Source organism: Oryx dammah, unplaced genomic scaffold (genome assembly GCF_014754425.2).
Source record: "Oryx dammah isolate SB20612 unplaced genomic scaffold, SCBI_Odam_1.1 HiC_scaffold_5, whole genome shotgun sequence".
NCBI classification, from domain to species: domain Eukaryota; kingdom Metazoa; phylum Chordata; class Mammalia; order Artiodactyla; family Bovidae; genus Oryx; species Oryx dammah.
The window spans coordinates 19831114-19858106 of record NW_024070189.1 but is presented as its reverse complement, the minus strand read 5'-3'; the positions used below and the strand labels follow the sequence as shown (position 1 = coordinate 19858106).

Here is a 26993-nt window from a genome sequence, read left to right as displayed (position 1 = left end):
TTGATCTAAGAGTGCATTCATTTTTTAATAGGTGACTGAAATCTTTCATTCAACTTTTGGTTGATGAAAATACAAGTTCTGATTTTTTAAAATATCTCTCTCAAATTTGTATTCAAACTCTTGCCAAAGAATATGTTAAAACTCTACTGAAGAGTAAAAAAAATGAATTTTTAAGGCTGTTTTATCTTAGAAAATCTATGCCATTGAAAACACTATTGCCCTCTAACCTAGTCTGTGAGGCACCTCAGTTGGTATCAACATGAAAATCTTGTGATACTCCATGGTTCTCTCTAATCAGGGAAACTCCAAGTAAGGTGTAAATTGCATTTATTAATCTACCTCTGTTGTGTAAATTCCATTCATTATTTGCAAGTCTTTCCGTTTATTCATTTTTGCCAGTCTTGTTATTTAGAGAGGGCATCCCTGATAGCTCAGTTGGTAAAGAATCCACCTGCAAAAAAAAAAAAAAAAAAAGAATCCACCTGCAAGGCAGGAGACACCAGTTGGATTCCTAGATTGGGAAGATCCTCTGGAGATGGGATAGGCTACCTGCTCCAGTATTCTTGGGCTACTTTCAATTTATGATTCAGTGTCTGTGCAATTCTTTAAAAAATACATAGTCACTAAATAGTTGTTTGATCACACTTTAGTCAACTGGTACAATATTAAAGAGGACATCCAGAAATAAAGGAAAATAGAGTTGTTGGGACTAGGGAAATAGGGAGTGGGGACAAGTAATCTGGGGAATTTAAAGTTGTATCATAAATTTCTTTAGAAGTGTATAGCTGGCACAATATCTGTGGTCAAAGCACTATATCTAATAGTTAATGCATTATAAAACTCAAAACGTTGAGTGGAGGAAAGGGACATTATTATAAAAGTTGTTTTCTTCACCATATCGAAGGTGAAGTTTGAATTTCATTGGGCAGGTAGGCAGTAACAAACTTGATCTGAACCTTTTATAAAATTACTCTTTGAGTTGTCTTATCATAACCAAAATGGCACTCTCATCAACAAATTACTTTCCTACAACCAGTTGCAAGAGACTACTCCTTCCAACTAGTAGGATATCAAAAGTATTTGTGGTCCATCTTGAACTTCAAAGTCGTTATGTCCCTGCTTGATGATTTTTCCTATTTTTAATTTTGTGTTCTTTTGCTTGCATCGTCCTTGTCCTATTCATATTACTGTGCTTACCATTTCTCACACTGGCCTGCCTTCCTGGGTCCCCGTCTCCCTCTTCACACCTCCCTCGGCCCACCTCTCCCAATTTCTCACTCCTACTGGTCTTTATCTTCACTGTGACCTCCCTTTAGGATATTTTCAGCAGCTCCCTTGATTTCCTCACCAACATGACTTCTCTCCTTAAGCAGTTTCAACGTTCACCATTCTAGTCTATGTCACATACTTCTCTTTTTGCCAGCCAATTAGTGCTACTCTGCAATAGATACTGATTTATTCTGAGTAACCTTAACTGAGCCATCTCTGCTTCTCAGTGAGCCTTTGGATTATCTTTACTTGATTCTTAAGTAATCTTTAGGAAATAGATTGCCCATAAGTCTTGTGCTTAACACCTTCTATTCTCACTCTCTATATAAGATAGGAAAACAACCTGATGTTCTCTTACTTACTTTATCTGAACACTGCTTTTTGTTTTCTCCCTTCTTTGCCACTTTTCCTCCCATTTAGGTAAGGAAGTAAATAATTATTGCCATGCAAAACAATTGCCATGCAATTTTCTTCTTTTGGAACTTGTTTTCATTAAATTTTCCCACAGTTGCCTTGCATCTTAAATATCTCCCTATTCTAGGTCTTTCCTCTCCATCTAAAAACCTGCATCACTTTTCATGCTTAAAAGAACGTGCTCATTATCCTGCTGCTTTATCAAGTTACCTCCCTGCCTCTCTTCTTCACCAGCAAACTTCTTGAAGAGGAGTCCATGCAAGCTCTCTGTACTCATCACCTTCTGTTCTCTGCCAAGCCTTGCTGTTCTCTTTGGTTCATCACCCATAACCTTGAACACCAAATCTGCTGACCTCTCATGTCCTTGTCCTTAAAAACTCTTCTGCATAAGCTGTACTGGTAACTTCCCTTCCTTGAATAGTCTGCCTCCCCTGGTTTTCATAATACGCTCTTCTTTTTTATTTTCCTGTAAATCCCAGGCCATGACTCATTCTTTGTGTGACTCATAACTCTGGAAGAGATGTGTTTTTCAGGGATTGCCTTTGCCTTTTTCACATCACAATGATAATTTTCAAATCTATCCACTGGAGCTCAACTTCTTTTCTCACCTTCTTTTCTGTCCTCTTCCCAGGAATAATAGATTGTTCTCAGAAGAACAAAACTTGTCCACAACTTGCCTGCCCCAGTTTCTCTGATCTCTGTGTTATTGTTTCTCCCTGTTCCTTCTGTTCTTCCTCTTAATCCTTTTCTCATCTTCCTAATTTTGAAGCCAGTGTAATTTTTTTTTTACTTGATAGCCGTAGACTTTCATTTCAGGTCAGTAGTTGTCAAAACTGATCATCAGAATCACTCTTTCACTAATCATGGTGTGATGAGTCTCTTTACCGCCTCAATGTGTTGGAGTCTCCAGGGATGAAGTCCCAATATCTGTATGATTTTTAAAGTTCCTCCTTGTTTTCTGATTTGGGGGTACTTCACCTTTAGATTCTTTACCATATCTTTGTGTCCATGCCCTTGTTTCCATTGTGGAAACACTCCTTCACCATGTTCTGGCCCCAGGTCTTCATCATGTCTCACTTGGACCACTGCCATGATTTCCTGGCTGGTATCCCTGCCTCCAGCTTTCTGTCCACCAATCTGTTTACTTTCCCGTGAGATTAAGGAAATTTCTCTTCTGATTGGGCACTCATCTTCTCAGAAATTTTAAATGCCTCTCCATTTCCTGTAAAATCATTCTGTGTTGCTTAACCTGGTCTGCACAATCCCTTCATGACCTCATTCCTCTCACTATTACCCTTCCTGGACCTGTCATGCAAGTCAGAAGGGATATTTTACACTCATTTATGCCCTTGCCTTTTTGCCTTTCTTTCCTACCTTAAGCTCAAAATCCACATGTTCAGACATAGCTCATCTTTAAATTCCAGTTGAAATTCCTTCTTCCTCACAAAAGCCCTTCTGATACCATCTATGGGAAGTAACTGCTGCTTTCCCTGAATTTTTATGTAACCTGATCCCTCTCTTCTAATATGTATCTTCTACCTTTTATTATAGTGTATGTGTGTGTTTATTCCCCCACCGGGGGGGGGGGGGGGGCCCCCCGCACCCCCGCCATGGAATTCTCCAGACAAGAATACTGGAGTGGATAGCTATTTGCTTCTCCAGTATATCTTCCCAACCCAGGGATTGAACCCAGGTCTCCTGCAATTGCAGGTGGATTCCTTACCATCTGCAATATAGAAGAAGATCCATATGTAATTCATCCTTTAACCTGTCACAGTTTATCATATATATATTTGAAAGAAGATCCATATGTAATTCATCCTTTTACCTGTCACATTTTATCATATATATATTTCAAAGAAGATCCATATGTAATTCATCCTTTTACCGGTCACATTTTATCTAATGCACTTTTGAATCTTAAATATATATGTATATTTATATCTATATTTTTGAATAATAAGCAATCACCAAAGTTTATATAAAACTGTTCTAAGTATTTTGCATTTCAATCATTAAATCCTCACTGAATTCAATAAAGCATATTTAGGAGGTACTAATGTTATCTTTATTGTACAGATGAGGAAATTGTGCAACAGAGCATCAAGTAACTCACCAAGGTCACACAGCTAGTAAATGGACCTCAAGTAATCTGGCCCCAGAGTCCATGCTCATAACCTTTCTACTATTCTGCCTCTTTTAGAATAAATCCCATTCAGTCAACTTCAGTGTATATGCTTTTAAAAAAAATTTATTTGGCTCAGGGCCCTTGTTCAAAACATATCTTTTCTTTTAATTGAATTTGACAGAAGGAAATTATAAAATTTAGTGTAAATTACCTTCAGGAAAGCAAAATGATATGATTTATAACTAGGATGCATCAGCTTCAAGAAAGAAATAGAAATTGGGTCATAGGAAACACTAAAAATGTTGAAGAGCAATTTGAAAGCTCTATTGTACAGTTTCATAAGACATTGTAAATCGATGTGGTTGTAAATCAACAAGTAATTGAAATGAGCAATTGTTGATACTTACACATTTAATTAGATGATTTCGAAGAAGTATGGTGATTTTCCTCTCTCCAGCATTCTCCCCACTAATGCCAGAGTCTTTGCAAGTAAACACAATCTATGGTTATATGCCACCATGAAAAAAAATTTTATTTTTCAAATGTGGCTCACAAACTTTATAACAGAATAAACTTCACTTGATTTTTTTTTAAAAAAAGAGAGAAACAAATGAAAAATGTAGAAGGATCTGTCTAACCTATTAAAGATGAAATTGATTAGTAACAGTAATACTACTACTAATAATAATAATAAGTGAGTAGCTCCAGGTCAGAGGCTTGGAAAGGAAGGGAGGGAAGGAGAGAGGGAGGAAAGAAGGAAAGAAAAAGGGAAGAAAAAAGTGGAAACATAGTTTTGAGCCTGAGGTGAAAATAAGCTCTAATATCTACCCTGTATTTACTACTAATAGCTGATACCTGAAATACTAATAGCTGAAACCGTCTAACCATTAACAATGTTCATTTCCATGTGAAAGAGGAGAAAGGGTTAGAATTAAAATCTTACACATTTTTAGATCTACATATAACATTGACAAGCAAATACAGAAAGAAAATTTTAAAGTTTGTCATTAGATCCAAGTCACATTGGTAAGATTACTTTGGCCACCAACATATAAATGTTGTCAGTGTAGATGACTTTTTTGGGACAGCCTCCTTCTCCCTAGATCACACAGATGGCCATTCACCCAGCAGATTGCCTTTCTTTCTTAGCACAATGGTTTCTCTTTCTTTTCCCTGTAAGGGCTTGATCCAAGGTTGTTAGTAAGAATGAGCAGTAAAATATTAGTTCATTTTCATCAGCATAGACATTCCTGGCACACCTGTGGGTACTGTGCCATTGTTTAAATAGACAATGATAAGCCTTTATATAACACAGGTATTACACCACTTTATGGGCTGTAATTATATATCCTTGAAAACAGCTCTCTTTGTGGGTTTCATATTAGTTTTCTATATTTACAGGTATAGTTATTTAACAATAGACAGTAAATAATATCCCCAAAGCATTTCAGAAATATATAGCTATATTTTTAAGATCAGACTATGCCCTGATAATCTGATACCAGAATATCTGTTGGAAGAAAGATGCAGTGAATCACATTGACAGGAACCAAAAGATTTCATTCAAGTGGACTTTTTAGAATAGTGACGTGGCAAAGGAAATAAACGTTTTACTCAGTGTTACAGTTTTGTAGTGTGCGGGCTAGAGACCCAAATTAAAGAAAGGAAATATAAGCATGGAGGTCAGCTGGCATTTAGTCAGATCAGGGGTCTCTACTAGGAAACAGTTCTGGGAACTGACATATTTAACACAGGGAAAAAATATTTTCTTGAGCACATAGAGTTATTTTTAGTGTTAATTTTTCTGAGACATTGTGTCAGAATTGACTCAAGATTTCAGTGTTGAATTAGAGCCTATTAAATTGTAATGACAGCCCTGTGATGTACTATGAAATTATCTTTAAACATAACTGGCTCAGTTCAGTTCAGTCGCTCAGGTGTGTCCGACTCTTTGCGACCCCATGAATCGCAGCACGCCAGGCCTCCCTGTCCATCACCAACTCCCGGAGTTCATCAAATTCATGTCCATCGAGTCAGTGATGCCATCCAGCCATCTCTTCCTCTGTCATCCCCTTCTCCTCCTGCCCCCAATCCCTCCCAGCATCAGAGTCTTTTCCAATGAGTCAACTCTTCGCATGAGATGGCCAAAGTGTTGGAGTTTCAGCTTTAGTATCAGTCCTTCCAAAGAACATCCAGGACTGATCTCCTTTAGGATGGACTGGTTGGATCTCCTTGCAGTCCAAGGGACTCTAGGAGTCTTCTCCAACCCCACAGTTGAAAAGCATCAATTCTTCAGGACTCAGCTTTCTTCACAGTCCAACTCACATCCAAGGAGTAAATGTCTTTTAATTTCATGGCTGCAATCACCATGTGCAGTGATTTTGGAGCCCCCCAAAATAAAATTTGACACTGTTCCCACTGTTTCCCCATCTATTTCCCATGAAGTGATGGGACCAGATGCCATGATCTTAGTTTTCTGAATGTTGAGCTTTAAGCCGACTTTTTCACTGCTGCTGCTGCTAAGTCACTTCAGTCGTGTCCGACTCTGTGTGACTCCATAGATGGCAGCCCACCAGGCTCCCCCGTCCCTGGGATTCTCCAGGCAAGAACACTGGAGTGGGTTGCCATTTCCTTCTCCAATGCATGAAAGGGAAAAGTGAAAGTGAAGTCTCTCAGTCGTGTCTGACTCTAGTGACCCCATGGACTGTAGCCCACCAGGCTCCTCCATCCATGGGATTTTCCAGGCAAGAGTACTAGAGTGGGGTGCCATTGCCTTCTCACTAGTCATGGCCAAATACACAGTAACCTAATTCCTCAAATTATGAGACCATCTAATAAGATTTAAAATATAGATGTAGCAGGTTGAAAGATGCATTGTATATTTTCATTGTATTATGAAAGCCAAGTGTGTTGGGAATTGCTCTTAGGTGCCTGAGCATGCCTGGAGATGACTGTTTTGAACTCCTTCATGGCTAAGTAACTGGTAATGTAGTTAGAAAACTAGGTTAAGCCAGTCTTCGATTGTTGGTAGGCTGACTTCATGTTTGTTTTAGAATTCTGATCTTCTAAAAACATTGGTCATAATGTCATTTTTGAAACATTTATGAAGTGTGTAGAAAGTTCCTATGTTGGCTGTGAAACCAAATGATATTTCTCCTTCCCATAGTTGTAAGACATTTTTCTCACAAGGAAAAAAAAAAACAGATCATTTCACCTTTTCCTTAAGAATCACAGACCTATTTGACACCCCCCCCCAACCCAGTAGAATATTATCTGGCAACTTTGAAGTACATGGTTCCAATGGAATTACTCTAATAACAGTGCATGCAAGGTCCATGTGGGTATGTCTCATCTAACTTGATTATTCTTCTCAGATTCAAAATTATAGCCTGCAAATTGAAAATTATATATAGCTTTTGCAAGGCGAGACCATAATTCTAGGTTTGTACCATTTTTATTCAATCCCAATAAATCACCTTCAAAGTAGGCCTGACACTCAACTGTCTTCTAACATCCAGGAGAGCCCAAAGTCACCCATTTACAAAGTACTGCTATTTAGGTTCCCAGCAGACTTGAGACTCCTTTGAGAATTTTCTCACATTTCTCTTATACCTGGAAAATTTGCCAGTATTGACTTTCTGCCTGCAGAGTCAATATATTACCTGTGTAGGTCCCTCCAAATTAGGCTTGCCTCCTTCACATCCAGGAAAGGTCAGGGTAAATCCATATCAGAACATGATAGCAGTCGGTGTCCCACGATAGTTATGTTTACTGTGCCTACTTTATGTCTAAGATAGCCTACTAGCTTCTTGAACTATCTTTTAGAGCAAAGATTTACACATTGTGAGTCACAATACACTGGTGAGTCTCCTTGCAGCATTTTAGAGTGAAGTGGGATGGGATGGGATGGGATGCGATGGGATGCGATGGATTGGAATGGAGTAGAATAAGGTAGGAGAGAATAGGAAATATCAAAGGGGATAGGGGGAATAGCAGACATGGAGAGGTTCATTTTCAATAAAGCTTCATCAGGAACTTCTGAGTGATAGTTTGGATGTGAGTGTGCACATTAAAAGCAACCCTCCAATCTGTGTGATCTTCATATTTCACTGGAGATGATAAATTTGGTCAGGATGGCTAAAGTGAAGAACCTGGCCGTCATTGAGTTGACATGCACAGGGTCTAGCCTGCTGCAACAAACATGTGCCACTGTGTCTGGAGACTATGGCCAGGGGGCTTAGAGTGGATTCTCTGTTGTCCATGTGGGTTCTTAAGAGCTCTTCTGGGAATGTGTTGAAGTACGAAGGAAATTCTAAAACAGAACCAAGTATAGGGCTAATGACCAAAGAGTAAGAATACAAACTACCCAGATGAAGTAGGGAGCATTTCTCTGGACAGTTTACAAATCCGATCTGTAAGTCTGTTGTCTGTTCCAGCCACAGTATCCTAATGCTGACTTGGCAGCTTTGTGAAGAATGTGCCCTGTTATCTTCTATGACATTAGGTTTATTTGCTAAAAACACTGGTGGGTGACTGTACATTGTGTCTTTACCCTTGTTAAGAAAGCTCAAGAGAGCATTTAATATTTTCTCACCAGGGAATGGATCAGATCAATGAAATTTCTTGGCCTTCAAGTATCTGTTCATTTCAGAATAAAGGCCCATATTTTAGAAATAAGACCTTTCAATGCCTTCTTTTCGATTACCTCTTTTTCTAATTTAAAAATGATGCGTGCTTACTGTTGGAAATAGACCCATAAATATCTTAAATCTACATTATTTCACAGTTGTCTTCCTTGTTTTACATTGATGAGTTTGTTTTAGTAGCACATCCAAATTGTTAGAATCAGAAGGTCAGTGAGGTAAAATTAAAGCAAGTAGTTTAGAAGATTGTAAACACAGAATAAATTTCAGCTTCATGTAAATGAGGTGTGATTTCCATAATAAAGCCATAATTGTCACTGGTGCATAGCAATAAAGCCAAGGCTGCAATTACAAAGAAAAGAGATAATTCAGCACCATACTTTCTTTAAAAATGGCAATGAAATTCATTGAAATCATATTTTACACTAAAAAATAAAGAGATTTTGTGTATTCTCAGTGGAAGCTACTAACTCCCATAAGTAGACTTTTCTAATGATAGTAGTACTAAATGGCAAATGCACGGGCTGAATATTTTTGTTTGTTTTTTTACTTTCCACCAGTAACTTCTTTCACTAAAATCTTTTCAGATGGCTTTGTTTTTCACATTAGTGATTCTTGCTAAGTATTTAAAGTATTTCAAGGATTTTTTTTTCTCCCTCATTGTGGAACTTTATCTTGACACAAGCTTGTCTTTTTTTTTATTAATAGTATAGCTTTCAAAAAATAGTAGTAAAATATGCAAGACTTAAAAGTTACCATTCTATTTCTATGTGTACAGTTCAGTAGCGATGTGTGCCTTCACAGCGCTGTGCAGCCAGCACCACCGTCTATTTTCAGAACTTATCATCATCCCAAACATAAACTCTGTACCCATTAAGCAATAACACCCTCATCCCCCCACCCCCACCCCACCCCAGCTCCGGGTAACCTCTGTTCTTTGCTTTGTTTCTGAATTTGTCTATTCTAGGCACTTTGTGTAAGTGGAATCTTACAGTATTTGTACTTTTGTGTCTGACTCATTTTACTTAACATGTTTTCATGGTTCATTCACGTTGTAGCATACGTCAGAATTTCACCCCTTTTTAAGGCTGAGCAATATTTCACTGCTTGTACATATCACGTTTTGTTTATCTGTTCATCTGTTGAGGGACTTTTGGGTTGTCTCCACCTTTAGGATAGTATGAATGGTGCTGCCATGAAGTTTTCAGTTATTTTGAGCATATACCTAGGAGTGAAATTTCTAGACTATATAGTAATTGTATTTTTAACATTTTGAAGTATCGCCAAACCATTTTCCACAGCAGCTGCACCATATTTCATTCTTACCACTAAGGCACCAAGGTTCCAGTTTCTCCACATCTTTGCCCACACTTGTAGTATTCTAATTATCGACAAGAGCCATCTTAGTGGGTATACATAGTATCTTATTGTGGGTTTAATTTGCTTTTCCTTAGTGACTAGTGATGTTGGTCATCTTTGCCTGTGCTCAGTGGCCATTTGTTTATCTTTCAGGGAGAAATATCTCTTTAAGTCCATTGCCCATTTTTGAATTGGGTTCTTTGGGTTCTGTTGAGTTGTAGGGGTGTTTATATATTCTGGGTAGCACAGTCTTTTTACAGAAAAATGTTTGTTTCTTTGTTTATTATTGGCTGTGCCAGGTCTCGGTTGTGCCATGGGGGATCGCCTGTCTTCGCTGCAGCTTGTAGGATCTTTAGTTGCAGCACGTAGGATCTTCAGTTGTGACTTGCATGCTCTTAGTTGCAGCATGTGGGAGCTAGATCCCTGACCAGGGATTGAACCTCGCCCCCTGCATTGGAAGCATGGAGTCTTAGCCTCTGGACCACCAGGGAAGTCTCAACAGCCTTAATCCAGATAACATTATTCCAAGAGCCCCGGACTGTGTTTTAAGTGTTTCCTTTCATTGAGAACATTGGAATGATTCTGTTTTCTGATAAGGAATTCACTCCTAAAGGTAACTTGTTAACATTACCTCTTATAAATGGCTACATCGGTAAACAGGGCTTATACAGCCAACAGAAAAGTTACTAGCCTTTCACCAAATGTGAAGTATCAGCTTAGGATATATGTAACTAAATGCTGTTCATTAAAAGAGCATTCATTTTGAGTTTGCCAAGTGGATTTCATAGGAGCTTTTAAACAGAAAGAAGCGTGCCTCCTCCACTTTCATTACCATCTCCCACTCTCACACCCCTTCTTTTGATCACTGTTACTCTTGACCCCACGGACTTCCCAGGTGGCGCGTGTGGTAAAGAACCCTCCTACTAATGCAGGAGACACAGGTTCGATACCTGGGTCGGGAAGATCCCCTGGAGAAGGAAATGGCAATCCACTCCAGTATTCTTGCGTGGAGAATCCCATGGACAGAGGAGCCTGGTAGGCTATGGTCCATGGGATCGCAAAGAGTCAGACACAGCTGAGCAACTAACATAACACACTTCTCTTGACCCCGGAAAAGTGAAAGGTACCTCCATTAGGTTAACCATAAAGCTGATGAAGCATTCATTTTAGGGCCTCTTCCAAGATCTTCTATCCAACTATGCTTTGGAAATTTTTGTTTCTGAAAGAAACTTTTCAGTTTTATAAACTTCAGGCCCACAGAATCCAGATTTCCCTCTGGATATGTTTTTTCCAGCTGAAATCAGGCCTGAATCATTGTTATACTGCCGGAAAAGCAGGCAAGGGTCTTCTGTTCGGTATGCTGAGTTATTTACGACTGGCTTTCTTTCCGTGCAGTTTCTGATCTGGGGTGCCAAGCTACCACACTTTTCTGCAGAGTTCCAGAAAAACATGAGCTCTGGTTGTTTCTCGCCAGCCCCGGTATGCTCTTTTGGCTTGTGCACTGAGCTTTATCAGCACACAGCGCTCGTCTGGCTCTCGGCGCTCACATGAACATGCAGGCCAGATTTTGAAAATTTGGTTTGTTGCTGTTCATGCAAAATATGCATGTCCTTTTGTACTGTGCACAGAGCCATAAATAGAACCTTGTAGTTGCACAGTGAGAGCAAAGAAGGCAATTGCCAGACTAATATCTAACCTTTGAAAACTTTTATAAGCACAGCTTAGGCAGTTTCCTAAATATTAGGGTATCTTGTAAGAAGCACAAATGAGTCTTCTGGCCTTTATCAAATTGTATGACTTCATTAAGCAAAAATAAATTTTTAAAAAAAGGCTAAATAAACCTTAATATATTCACTCCTGTCCTATGGTAAGGTATTAATGACAAAAGGACTATTCATCTGTAAATTATGTTGTGTTATATTATTCTTATTTGTTCTTATTTGTAGTGGTAATAACTCAGACAATTGACATTTTTTCTGTGAAAAGAATATCTCACAAGATGTCATCATGGTCTCCTTCTCAAAAAAAAAAAAATGCTCATGTTCCTTCTTCCCTGCTTTTTCTTCTCGCTTCTGGAACTATTGTAATGCCATTAGTCTGTATAGAGCAAGGTATGCATCCACTGGAAGGTGTCCAGGATGGAGTGTCCCAGCCCCATCATTGTGAGGGGGCGTCCGTGTGAAGGGTGGGGTGTACTCACAAGGCTCATGAGAACTCGAGTGGCTTTGGGGGGGCCATCTGTGCCAGGGACAGATGACAGCAGTGGGAGATTGGTTGCAATCAACTCGAGCTGATCAAATAGGTAAATATTTTACGAATAACAAGAAATGCCAACAGAGAAGGAAATTAAAATACAGAGAAAGAGAAAATTACAATTAGCATTGTGGCATTGGATTGGAATTGGAAGTATTGGTATAAAAGGATGTTTTTCATTATACAGAGGTAGATATTGATATAGGGATGTGTGTGTGTGTACGCACGTCTGTGCATGCACACGCACAGACATGTATGCTCTAGCTCTGAGAGGACTTAGGAACAGCAGTAATCCAATACCAAAGACTATACACAGCCCTGGACCTTGGTTTCTAAACACCCTTCTACCCTAACAGAAACCAGGACTATGGCAGGGGAAGTATGACATGAACTTGAAATATCTTGTTGGGTCAGAAGCAAGGAAATGCTCCCAGAACGATGACCTAACAGAAATCACAGAAACTATCTTGAAGGGGCTCCCATTAATCAGACTTAGGACAATCTGAACATCAAAATAAACAGGTAGCAGTATAAGGGCTACAATCCAAGGAATCTTGAGTCAGACACGACTTAGCAACTAAACAACAAAGTATACCATAACCCATTACATTGAGAATCTATATGACAAAAATAAATAAATGAATAAATCAAATATTCGATTAGTGAAAGAATATTTGCCTAGTTCCTAAGTAATGCCATACAAGATACATACTAATTTCAAAGGAAAAAGGACTAACTATAGTGGAGGACTCATGCAGCCACTACCTTAATCAAGTGGCCAAAACAGCCTAAATAGGACAAATTGGATTCTTGTGGAAACCAATAGAATGCTGTAAAAAGAACCCAGCATCACTTCTGTGATTTCTGGCTAGGTTTATAATCTAAATCATGGCAAAATATCAAACTCTAATTTAAGGGTGCTCTACAAGACAGACTTCCCAGGTAAGGTCAGTGGTAAAGAAGCTGCCTGCCAAGCAGGAGATGTAGTTTTGATTCCTGGGTTGGGAAGATCCCCTGGAGAAGGAAGTAGCAACCCACTCCAGCATTCTTGCCTGGAAAATCCCATGGACAGAGGAGCCTGGTGGGCTGTAGTCCATGGGGTTGCAGAGCAGTTGGACGTGCCTTAGCAACTAAACAACAAGATCTGATTCACTTTCCAAATCTTATATGGCTTGCCATTTACATATTATTATCTCCTCTTTTAAGATTATTATTCTAAATCCAAAATACCAGAGATAAAGTAGAAAGGGTAATGAAGTCCTTTGGCCCGCATGAAATCTGTTCTGGGAACTGTCAAAACAAATTTCATGATAAAATAATGGTAGAATAAACTTACTCTTGACAGTAGTGAATCAGTCTCTTCATCTTTGCTCTTAACCACAGCTATAAAGCTTGGTGTCCACTCAGGCAGAAAAAAAAATATGAATACATATGTGTCCGTTACATACAAACAAGTTCATTAATGTTTCAAAATGTTAGACTAGGCTGCTGTAATTTTGGAAGGACATTGCTGCCTGCCATTTTCTGATAGAGAGCACTTGTAAATTTTCCAAAGTAAAAAGCAGGTTTATATACCGGGCCTTTCCTGGGATCGAAATGTGAGTGCATCTCCAGCGCTTCCTGAACAGGCCAGCAGGTGGTAGTCTAGGAGAGGAACAGGTCTCATCCTTCTCCAGCCTTGGAGGGCAGAGAGAGAACAGAAGGAATGTAGACTCAGCAATGTTCCCTCCTCTTCTCTGGAATCCCTGAGAATGGGATTTCCAAGGTTGTTCTTGCAAAACAGGTACTTGGGCACAGAGGGTATCTCCAGGAAGGAGCTAAAAATAATTTTGTATACATGTATGATTATGAAGTATTCTCAAGTTCAAAAATTCTTTTTCTTTTATGGTGTCTAGAAATTCCACTGGTTTTGTATCTCTTTGCCCTGATTTCGATGACATGGCTTTGGGGAGGCCTGCACATGGCTTACAGACACTTCTGGATGTTGGTTCTGTTCGTCATTTTCAACAGCTTGCAGGTAAGTCTCACGGTTGGATTACAGCATGCATGTGTTGTAGTGAACACACGGCATGGAGTCTCAACATAAAGGAATCAAGCATCCACAGAGGTGAGTTAATATGCACAAAACATCACGCAGAGTGTTAGATCAAAGTGGTAAAGATTGTGTTAAAATTTTTTAACACCTTAAATATTGCTGCTGCTGCTGCTAAGTCTCTTCAGTCGTGTCCAACTCTGTGTGACCCCATAGATGGCAGCCCACCAGGCTCCCCCATCCTTGGGATTCTCCAGGCAAGAACACTGGATTCGGTTGCCATTTCCTTCTCCAAGGCATGAAAGTGAAACGTGAAAGTGAAGTCGCTCAGTCGTGTCCGACTCTTAGCGACCCCATGGACTGCAGCCCACCAGGCTCCTCCATCCATGGGATTTTCCAGGCAAGGGTACTGGAGTGGGGTGCCATTGCCTTCTCTGTCTAACTTGCTGGTTATACAAGTAGAAAGATATAAAATCTTTACCCTCTTTCATTTTGACAACACCTAAGTAACTACAAAAACATGTTTCTTTTTCAGCAGGATTGATGTTTATAAACTTTACAGATGGCAGCTATTTAGGGCACATGCATATATTTGGACTGGGTTTGTGTATAAAAATTAGATCAGCTGAGAGTGAAATAACAATGACGGTCAAGCAGTTCCCTATTAAGTCTGGTACTTGGTGTTTTGGTTCACTGAAAATGATTGACATCCTCCAAGTCTGGCAATGCCTAGCTTAAGTTAGCTTTGTGAGCATGTTTGGATAGCATAACTAGGAATTATATAACTAACAAAAATTAAAACTGACTTTTTTGTGCTTTTGTTAAATGGAAAAAAAGTTGCAACCTGAAATTAGCAAATGGAACAAATGAACTCATTTTTTTCTTATTTTCCAAAGTAAAAAGATCTGTCTGTAGACTAAAACAGTATCTTGAATTTATCAAGGATTTCTCTAAACAGCCCTTGTTTGGATCACCATCTTATAAAATAACCTCTGTAGAGAAAGTATTAGGATTATAGCACACAACTGAAATATGACTCAAACCATATTTAGGTTTGCTTTTTCCGAGACAGGTTCATTAGTGAGATCACATTTAACAAGGTGGTGCCTACTCAGATCAGAATATCAATTTAGGGAGGGGAAAGATACAAAGTAGCTTAAACATTTGGAATCAGGTTGATACAAGTTGACATATAGACATCTCTCAATAGAGTTATAACTGAGTACCCAGTACTCGCACAGTGGTACCAGTGCTGCCATTACGAGGACAAAGATGACAGCCCTGTTCCTCTCGGATCTGATGATTCAGGGAGTAAGCAAACAATTAGCTGTAAGGGTGTACTGTGGCAGGTGCCATGTAAACACGGTGTTACGAGAGCAGAGTGGAGGACTTGTTTACTCCTGCCCAGGCTAGTGTTTGAGCTGAGCCCCAGAGGTTAGCCACTCAGGTCAGAGGCCCTGTCTTGATCACCTTTGAATCCCTGGGCCTAGCAGAACTAATACCAAAGTCTACACTGACAGTCTACTGATGTATTTTGTTTGGTGAACACACAATGGTACACAGAACAGGGTTTTAATATTTGCTCAATTTTAAAATTTCACATCAAAACCTGAATGTCTGGCTTTTCTTTGATGGATTATTTGCACGGCAGCGATTCTCAAGTCCTGAGTAGACGTTGCCCTCTTTAGATGAGGCCTGTGACCTAATTATACTCAACTTATTTCACGCATTTTACCTGCTCCTAGTTTGTGTCACCTTTGTGTGTCAGGTCCTTAGTCGTGTCTGACTCTTTGCAACCCCTTGGGCTGTAGCCCTTGAGGCCCCTCTGTCCATGGGATTCTCCAGGCAAGAATACTGGAGTGGGTTGCCATTTCCTTCTCCAGGGGATCTTCCCAACCCAGGGATCGAACCTGCATTGCAGGCAGATTCTTTACCATCTGAGCTATAGGGAAGTCCCATAAGTGACAAGTAGCCAAAGTTGGGTATTTCAGGCAGAGAGTACAGTGTTAGACTAGGCTGCAGAATGGAAACGTGGTTAGTCTTGCCTACATGTGGGGAGGGAAGAAAGTTTATGCAGCTAGAAAAGTTGTGGTGGGAGAGAAGACAGAAGGCTGGGTTTTCCTAATGGCCATGTTTCCATGCTCAGAATGGGATGATAAACTTCAGCCTTTAGGTAAAGGGAAACTGTCAAAGTTGAGTTTTTTGTTTTTTAAATTTTGGGCATTTTTAAAAATTTGAGATAGGAATGACATGCTCATACCTACTCTTTAGAAGGATAGCTGGAAATGTTTAGGAGGGTGTTGGGGGGAAAGAAGAGCGCTCCAGGCAGGAAGGCTGTTGTCGTATTCTAGCCTATACTGTTTGGGAGTGCACCTGAGAATAGAGATAGGCGACAGCTTTGAGAATATTATAGAGATAAACACTGATGCAGTTTGGTTTTGCCACTTAAATGGAGGAGTTGGGGGCTCCCCAGGTGTTGCCAATGATAAAGAACCCACATGCCAACACAGGGGACGTAAGAGACCCAAGTTCGATCCTTGGATTGGGGAGATCCCCTGGAGGAGGGCAAGGCAACCCACTCCAGTATTCTTGCCTGGAGAATCCCACGGACAGAGGAGCCTGGCGGGCTACAGTCCGTAGGGTCACAAAGAGTCAGACACGACTGAAGTGACTTAGCATGCACCAGGTGTTAGAGAGCCACGTCTGCTGGAGATCCTCACTCGGGTACATGGCTGGGCACTGGCTCCTTTGGTCAATGTGGAAATTACATCAGGAGAAAGTCCTGGGGAATATGCAGTGGAGTTGGTGAGATTTGGGAGACTTTGGTAAAACTAACCAATGTTTTAGTAAGCAGGCTAATGAAAGAGAATCAAGATACAGTGGTTTGGAACTTTTGGAAGAAAAGAAAGCTTCAAAAGAAGACCCCTAACTCTGTCTAGTTAGCAGAGAAGTTAATTAGGGTAAGAAGAGGGCAGTGTGGTCTAGTGCCTTGGTCCCCGAACTGGAGTGTCAGCAGAGGCACACGAAGGACTTGTTAAAACACAGGTGGTAGGCCCCACACCCAGCATTTCTGATACAGTAGATCAGGGTGGGGCCTGGAAATCTGCATTTCTGACAGTTCTGGGTGATGCTGACACAGCTGCTCTGGAAATCAGTTTGAGAACCCCTGGTTAAAGTAAGTGTGACTGCAACTCCACAGCCTGCCATCTGGTTGACTTCAGCTGAGTCACAGGTATTTACTCAGTTCTACTCTATTCATCTATGAAAAGAAAATAAAGACCATTCAAGATCACAGTGTGATTTAATTAAATAGCATAATGTGTGTAAAGCACACAGTACCTCATACATAAAGAACAGGGTTTTTTTGTTTGTTTGTTTGTCTGTCTGTGATATTCAAGACGTTTAATGGAGAAAGCAATAGCTTAGGAAGGAAGGTTGGCTGGTGCAAAGGACATTTGGGGGTTTGCTTTTCTTGTGAAAAGAACTAACGTAGAAGGTACTGAAAACCAGAGGAATGACTCATTGCCTTGGCAAGATCACGGACAGGGCAGGGAGAACAGACGAGATACACGGTCTGTCTGAGGGAGGCACAGACGGGTTTCTTTCTCCGAGGCTCAGGAAAGAAGGAAAGACAGGAATACCCGAGAAACTATTCTGGAGCTGAAATTGTGGAAAGCCGGAGTTTGTATCCAGTCTTTCTCTTATCTCTGAAAGGCAGAAAGCAAGGATGTTTGTTGAGAGGAATGGGTTAAAAGCTTGAAGTGAAAATAGTAAAAGGTAAGGAGCAGGTTCTAGGCAGGATGTAAATAGCAAACTATGGTGAGTTGGAAGATGGTAAAGGCAATGACTGTCTAGAAGTTAGTGGGATTCAGGTTGGACACCTGATTGTAATTCAGCAGTTAATTACATAAATTAAGCCCTGAGATGAAAACGGTAGCCATTGTAACCTCTCCAACCACACACACAAGGAAAAGGTTTATTAAGCTGTTATGGAGGGTGGAGGTTTGGTAGTAAAGGAGTATGGTTGAGCATTGAACTGCATTTCAAGAGAAAATATAAAAGGAATTTTTATGATTTCTTTCTTTGAGGAACTGAAAACAAGCTAAGTATAAGCAATAACTAAAAATATTTCAAATGCCTGTTTAATGAGCTTCCTTCCATCTCTGTGGCACCACTGAAGCCATGACTGTTTCTATCACTGATGCCGGGTATCTGGAGCTTTGGCACATTCCTAGTACCAGTGCTGAGTCAGAGCTAAAATGAGCACCTGTGAAGAAACGCTTGGAAAATATGGTTTCTCTAGGGTTTATTAAGGTTCATTTAATGTATTAACTATCTCGTCTTCACCTTGGGCATTTCCATGGTATATGGCTATATAGTAGTAAATATATTCCATGAAAACTTAACAGTTTGGGTTTGTTTTTTATTTTTTTACTGAATTTCGTATTTTCTTATTGGCTTTTGTCAACACCTGTGACCACAGAAGGATATTATGTATCATACACTTGGCTTTTATATTTTGCTCAGAGATTATTACTGCCTCACTTTTTAATCCAGTTTATTATGTCAGTTTAATCCAGTTTTTATGTCAGTTTATCTAGTTTATTATATTCAGGTGCTCTGAAACTGACAGATGGAGGTATATTTCTATACTATTCTGATTTTTGATATATATTATTGGATACAATTTTAAAAAGAAAACCTGATTACTTGAAATATTATCAGAAATTTCTCAATCACTTTCTCAAGATTTGGGGTTGAACTTCCAAACTTCCGTTTGAGCATTTTAAGAAAATGTATATAAAATACTTTCTAAAGAGTAATGGATGCCAATGCGAAAGTGATATTTAAAAAGTTATTCTAAATATGTCAACTGTTATTTTTATTGTTTTTCCTTGGACTCTAAGACATTTTTTCCCCAAGAGCTTAACTTTAATTCATTTTTAAATTTTATATGTGTGTGTTATTTACATCTTCTTGATAAAAAAAAAAATTAAACTGTTGAGTATCAAGAGTGAGCAGAACATAGAGAATGAAGCGGGAAATGTCGTCTAAGTTTATTCCCTAGGATTTTTTTTCTGATTCTAGGAGTTGCTTGCTAGCATGTCAGAATATTTATGGTATCTGTTTTTTTTCCAGTTCCCTATGATGTGCTTGATGTGTGAATGTGAAGTGAACACATCCTGATTTTCAGGGAATAAAACAGGGAATACACTATGAAAGACTTAAATTACCCTCACCCTAGGTCACTGATTATCCGAAAACCAATCATAGAGTGACAGGTCCTCTGGCCATGCCTGGGTCATGAGCAGATGCTAATGGTGGAAAGATGTATTGCTCACAAAAACCACATGAAATGGAATTCCCACCAGAAGAAAAGAGTCTCTTACCAATAGAATGGTAACAAGGCTAGGCAGACCAAAATAATACATGTCCACTAAGCATATTTCTATATTTTCTTGTTCATTGATGTAAGTTTGGACAAGGCCAAGTACAACTGCTGTCAGACTATTAGAAAACTTAATCAGCACGACACGGGTATATTATGAATATCCTTAGGATCCATTGTAAACCAAATATGTCGACATTGTCCACAGAAAGTCATAAAGGACTGTGTTTAATATTTTTCTTAATTCTCTTATCCATTAATTTGATAATTTCTATTTGTAAAAGCTAAACGTTGAGCTTATGATTTCTTTTTATATAATTATATATTTTTTTAGTTGATTGATGATTGCTTTACAATGTTGGTATGCTTTCTGTCATATGTCAACTTGAATTAGCCATAGGTAGACATATGTCCCCACCCTCTTGAACCTCCCTGCCACCTCCCACACTTTCCCACACCTCTAGGTTGTTCCAGAAGCCCAGTTTGAGTTCCCTGAGTCGTCCAGCAAATTCCCATTGCCTGTTTTACATATGTTAGTGTATATGCTTCTGTGCTGCTCTCTCCAGATAGCTCACCCTCTCCTTCCTCTCCCCAGCCCTTGTCCATCAGTCTGTTCTCTATGTCTGCGTCTCCAGTGCCGCCCTGCAAATAGGTTCATCAGTACCATCTTTCTAGATTCCATATAATGCGTTACTATATGATATTTCTCTTTCTCTTTCTGACTTACTTCACTCTGTATAATATGCTCTAGGTTCATCTACCTCATTAGAGCCAACTCAGATGTGTTCCTTTTTATGGATGGGTAGTATTTCATTGTATATATGTACCATAGCTTCTTTATACATCCGTCTGTCAATGGACATCTAGGTTGCTTCCATGTCCTAGCTATTGTAAATACTAATGCAATGAACACTGGAGTACATATATCTTTTTCTGTTTTGGTTTCCTCAGGGTATATGCCTAGAAGTGGTATTGCTGGGTCGTATGGGAAATAGATGGGGAAACAATGGAAACAGTGTCAGAATTTATTTTGGGGGGCTCCAAAATCACTGCAGATGGTGATTGCAGCCATGAAATTAAAAGATGCTTACTCCTTGGAAGGAAAGTTATGACCAACCTAGATAGCATATTCAAAAGCGGAGACATTACTTTGCCAACAAAGGTCCATCTAGTCAAGGCTATAGTTTTTCCAGTAGTCATGTAGGGATGTGAGAGTTGGACTGTGAAGAAAGCTGAGCCCCGAAGAATTGATGCTTTTGAACTGTGGTGTTGGAGAAGACTCTTGAGAGTCCCTTGGTCTGCAAGGAGATCCAACCAGTCCACCCTAAAGGAGATCAGTCCTGGGTGTTCATCGGAAGGACTGATACTAAAGCTGAAACTCCAATACTTTGGCCACCTCATGCGAAGAGTTGACTCATTGGAAAAGACTGATGCTAGGAGGGATTGGGGGCAGGAGGAGAAGGGGACGACAGAGGATAAGATGGTTGGATGGCATCACCAACTCGATGGACCTGAGTTTGGGTGAACTCTGGGAGTTGATAATGGACAGGGAGGCCTGGCGTGCTGCAATTCTTGGGGTCACAAAGAGTTGGACATGACTGAGCAACTAAACTGAACTGAACTGATGGTAGTTTTATTCCTAGTTTTTTTAAGGAATCTTCATACCATCTTCCGTAGTGTCTGTATCAATTTATGTTCCCACTAGCAGTGCAAGAGGGTTCCCTTTCTCCAAACCCTTTCCAGCACTTGTTGTTTGTGGGTTGCTTGATGCTGGCCATTCAAACCAGTGTGAGGTGATACTTTATTGTAGTTTTGATTTGCATTCAGTTGCTCAGTCATGTCCAACTCTTTGCGACCCCTGGACTATACAGCCCATGGAATTCTCCAGACCAGAATACTGGAGTGGGTAGCTTTTCCCTTCTCCAAGGGATCTTCCCAACCCAGGGATCGAACCCAGGTCTCCCGCATTGCGAGCGGACTCTTTACCAGCTGAGCCACAAGGGAAGCCCAAGAATACTAGAGTGGGTAGCTTATCCCTTCTCCAGCAGATCTTCCTAACCCAGGAATTGAACCAGGATCTCCTGCACTGTAGGCAGATTCTTAACCAGCTGAGCTATCAGGGAAGCTTTTCTGGTAGAGCTTATCCTTTCTAAGAATTGTGCTGAAAGTTATAGGTGACAACTTTCTTAAAATGTTTACTCTAAGGTTTATCCACATTTGTGTAAACCATTAAAGGAAGTAATTACTAAGTTTGATACTCTGCTCTATCACTAGTAGAACCCTATCAATCATTATACTGTTGAAACAGCTACTGTCTAAACCCCCTGCAAGTATTCCAGGGGACCTGCCAGCTGAAAGGCTAATGCTTGGCTAGACAGAGAGCCTCCACCAACTGCTCCAGGGCTGGTCCTACAATCTGAGGGGTTGGTACCTATGCCACACTCGAAACATTGAGTGCATCGCACCTAGACTAACTGTGTTCTAAATGCATTTCTATTTTTAACCTGAACCACTCAGCTTCAGACTTAAACACAGTGTATATTCCAGGCTTCTCTAGGGCTCTCCCATTTGCTCAGTCAAAATTTCACCGACTGATAATCTGCTTATCAGGGAATCCTGAGTAAGATAATGCGGGTAGCCAGCAGTAAAGAGGCATGAGCTTCTTGGAGATGCCGAAAAATAAGTTTTGGGAGCTGATTCATATATGGAGAAGAACCTTTCCAAAAGCTGAAATGCATTCTTCTTGGAATACATAAGTTGGCAAGGGAGCAGAACTTTACATAGTATGGGGATATGACACTTTTCAGTATGTGAGTTATGAGACCACATTCTTCAGAGTCTTACTTGACTGTCTCTCTGTAACTGACTTAAACTTGTTCGTTTATGTGAGCATCTGGTCTCGAGATGCTCCCTGGCAGTTTTTGAGTCATTCCCTATTTCAGAGAAGGCAGTTACAACATGGAATTTGTAGCTAAAAATATATAGCCTGTATTCAAATTTAAGGTCAGCTGGTTAAAATCATTTTCATTCCTAGTCCCACATCTTAAACAGCTGAATGGCTAGGGAAATAAGTGCCTAGTTCTCAGAGGTGGGAACTGTTTCTCATACATTTTAGAAAAGATAATTGTTCTCTGGTGGCCACTCGAGTGCCTTGAACACATAAAACATTTTCCTTCTACTAAAAAATAGTGTTTCTTTTCTTTTTCTCCCTTTTCTTTCCCTCCTTCCTTCATTCCTTCCCTCTCTTTCTGTCTTCTTTCCTCTATTCTTGTGTGTCTGTGTGTTAATTGCTCAGTTGTGTCTGACTCTTTGAAATCCCATGGACTGCAGCATGCCTGGCTCCTCTGTCCATGGGATTCTCTAGGCAAGAATGCTGGAGTGGGTTGCCATTTCCTTCTCCAGGGGATCTTCCCAACCGAGGAATTGAACCCAGGTCTCCTGCATTGCAGGCAGATTCTTTACTGTCTGAGCCACCAGGGAAGCCCCTTCCTTGCTTGCTTTCTATCTATCGCTTGTGGTTTTATATTGAAGTTCAGCTTTAAAACTAAAGCCATCTTTCATGAAGAGATTTTCCCAATAAAAGTAGTCCTTGAAATATCACAAGAAATGGAATATGTTTCCTTTCACATGAAAAGGTACAGAGTTCTTTGCAAATGGAATAGAAAAGAACATTAATAATCCTCTGTTAATTTTCTTCTCACAATTCCCGTTGAGCATCCAGAGAGCTTCAGTGCAGGTGTCTGCTTAGATCCAGTACATATTTAGTCTTGGCTGCTTCCTTTTGCGGATGAACAGCTCTTGGGAAATACACATTGTTAAATAATCAGTTACAGAGGACTAATTGTTTCAAGGCACTCCCTTTGCGATTGCTTTCCAACAGCCAGCAATAATAAGAAATGTCACTTTGTTTCCATTGGAGACTAGCACATGAACTATTCATGAAGAATGGAAAAGCAGTCCTCCCAGAAAGCCCTGGAATAAACATGTAGAAGCCAGGGGAGGTTGGGACTGTATCACTGATTTGTCCCAGAACCATGTCAAGTTCAGTGGAAAAAAATTAACTACACTTGTTTTGGAGAGTGAAATTCAGAAAGTAATGAATGCCTCGTGTGCTCTTCAGAACATCCCAGAACATTTCTATAACTTTACAAATAAATATACAGAAGCTAAGACAAGGAGATACATTTAAATTGTCCTGATTGGGTCATGCCACTCTGTTCAATGTTCAGGAGCATCTGGGCTGGCGAAATATTAATATCCTTGGGCTTTCATGCAATAAACTTCTTACTCCATTTGACAGTGAACAACAGCATTACCTTTTCATTAACTTGTTGATTGGCCAAGCAGGGCCTTCAGACAGACTACAGGACTTTCACTTTTGTTTGTGCTAGGTTCTCCAAAGAAAAAGTGTCCGGATCTGATCTGCCGGTGACTGTCTCCTACAAATACAGGTTTAGACATGATGGGCTTGAATAAACTTACCTTTTGATACCTGGTTCCATTGCAAAGCTTGGACCCCCCACTTCTCCTGCCCCAGTCCTATCTGAGTTTTTTACTTGGTGGCTTTTTCATTTCCGAGTTTTTCCTGTGCCCTCTGTGACCACATTTTTTGCATTTTTAGCTGTTCTTCTTGGGCTTTATGGGCCTTTACTGTACCTCCAAAAAGACCTAGCATGCTCTGATTCCAAAATATCAAACCAACAAGAATTAAAGTAAGCAAGATACATACCACCCCTTGTTAAAAGAGTTTGGGGAGAACAAAGCAAACAATGAACATTTGAGCCAGTTTTTCCCCAGTCATTCAGACTCTTTGCTTTGGTGTTAATTTATCATTTTTCCCTAGTCTAAAACTCTGTTTTTATCTCACATATTACTCAGATATTGGGGTGGGGAGAATATATTTTTTATAAATATGTGCATATTTTATAACAGTCTTTCATATTAAGCTGTTAGGTGTAGTAGAAAGAGAATACAATTAAGTGCCTGCCAAATGACTTGGCATCTCCGAGCTTTAGTTAGCTAATACTTTCCAAAAGGAGATGCTGATTCTCACCCTCAGTTTTGCCCTAAGTATTACATAAATTTATATATATGTAAAATTTGTAAACTATGATGTTTTACAAAGTCCTGTAAGTGAATAAATGGACAAAAAGAAGTTTGTCTCAGAAGCTGTATGAAATCAATGAGGCCAGAGAGGAAGTTTTGTAAGCGCAGTCTTTTTTGTTAATTGAAGCTTAGTTGATTTACAGCATTGTGTTAATTTCTGCTGTACAGCAAAGGGGTTCAGTTGTATTCTTTTTAAATCTTCTTTTCCGTCGTGGTTTATCACAGGATGTTGAATGTAACTCTCTGCACTAGACTGCTGTTGTTTATCCTTTGTATATACTCTAGTTTGTGTCTGCTAATCCCCAACTCCTTCTCGATTCCTTGCCTCCCACTCCCCCAAGCCTGTTCTCTGTGTCTGTCACGGCTCAGTCTTTAAATCCCCTCTTCAGCCAGTGGTTCACCCCGCAAAAGGTCTCGTCCCCTCATAGGTATTCCCCTGCTGCAGTCCTTTGTGATTACACTCACAGTGCTTGGCTTACAACATAGATCTGCTGTCATCACTTGTCTGCTTTTAAATGTGTAGGACATACCTCAGGTTTCAAGTAAGTAACTTATGTGGGCAGACAGGTTTATTGTGAGACTCCAAGGATTGGTGGGACTGTAGAAGAATCAAACACTACAGCCTCCTCCCCAAAGCATGCAGATGAGAAAAGCAAATATTGCGTGGGCCAAACGAAAGTTTTGGCAGGTAAACTCTCATAGGTGGCAGTCATGTGCAACTCCTGTATACAAAATTCAATTTCCTTCTCTAAAGAGGGTTTAATTTTTCTTTTGGAAGCCAAGAGGAATATAGGCCAATCAGCTCTTTGGTCCAGGCACTGTGGGTTTCAAGCATTGCGATGGTTCACCCTCTCTTGGGGCAAGCTCAAAGTTTGTTCAGGGTACCAAAGTGACTCAGCTGAAAGCTGACCATGTTTCCTGGAACTCCTTCTCAGCAGTCTCGGAACACCATTTTTTCATTCCCTGGTACTATGAAACTGCTAGATTCTCTGCTTGGTTTGTGAGCATCTGAACAGCTGCCTTCTGCTTAGTTTCTTAGCCTTTCGGCCAACACGCAGGCAGCTTCAGCTGTGGCAAATGCCTTTACCATTCTCTTTTTCTCGGGAGTCTTGGCCCCTCAAGTCCTGGGTGCTTTGGTAGATTTGAACTCTATTTTTTGTCTCACCAACCTAGTCAGATGGCGGCTTGTCCCGGGCTACAACTTTCTGTTTGGCCTCTGGGCATCTCATTTTGCACTGGAAAATTCCCTGAAGAAAAAAAAGAAATAAACAGCAGTGGATATAGGGCTCCCCGCTCAGTTGGTTTTGCTTTTCTCTAGGATCTTGTTCCCTCGAATACTAGCTGTTTGGATGCCCTCCTCCTGCTGTTTTGATACGGTGTTTGTTGTTGTTTTGTTATTGTGGTTGTGTATCTGAAAGTGCATTCTCCAGCTTGTAGAACTGCACTCAATGAGAGCTCATCAGATATGAACTCTACTAGAGCCAGGAACAAGTCTCAAATTCATCTCACCAAATTTCTAATAAATGTTTAACATAAACAGAATTCACATTAATAAATGAAGATATTTAAAGTCACTGCAGTTCATTGCGTATCTAATGGATATCTCTTAAAACATATGCACTGGGCTGGTGCTTCTGAGAACATCAATGAGGAAGCCTGAATAAGCATTAAGGTCAACTGATGAGGTGTGTTTTATGTCTTGTATATCACCAGTATATGTACACACACACAAACACACATATGTATAGTATTTTTTAAAAAATAAAAACTGAGTAAGGTCTTAGAATTTATAATCCATCTATTGAAAACAGATTCCAAGATGATATTCTGGCTATAGAATCACCTTACACCTATTTCACAAAATTAGACCAATAGGACAAACAGACAATCAACACAGAAACACTGAGGAGCAACTAAAGGTGCAAGTTCCAAAAGGTTACTGCTCTTGGAAACAAGTCTGCCTTCTCAGAATGCGGATTTTTTAAAAATGCCTGCAAAAATCCTACTGACAAAACGATTTAAAGGCATGAATTCAAATATAAACTGAAATTTTAAAAAATACTTTAGATGGATCCAGGAAGTCCTCCTTTCTTCATCCTTCAGAATAGATCAATTCTGTGTTGCTGTTTTCCTCTGCAAATATTTTAAATAACCTTCTCTTTAGCTTGAGAAATAGCATGAAATAGTGAGCTGAAAATATTTTGAAATACAGATACTATCCTACAAACTTGCTCAGACAAGTTATTTAATTTTTCCAAAATGGGAATACTATGATTTACTTTATAAGGCATCTGTGGACGTCAACCAAAAACAATATATTTTACAATTTTTAGTCATTTTTAGTACATAATAGTTGTTTGGTGACATTAACTGCCTTTCTCTTTTCCCTCATATGACACC

At 39.8% G+C, this 26993-nt stretch overlaps 1 protein-coding gene across 1 annotated transcript in view; it reads left to right on the top strand.

The window, feature by feature from the left end:
* Nucleotides 1–26993, top strand: part of ADGRV1 (adhesion G protein-coupled receptor V1) — a 546035-nt gene that overhangs the window by 460169 nt on the left and 58873 nt on the right. The window contains exon 87 of the mRNA XM_040241540.1: nucleotides 13962–14083. Within this exon, the coding sequence (XP_040097474.1) occupies nucleotides 13962–14083 (122 nt within the window). The remainder of the gene's footprint in view (nucleotides 1–13961; nucleotides 14084–26993) is intronic.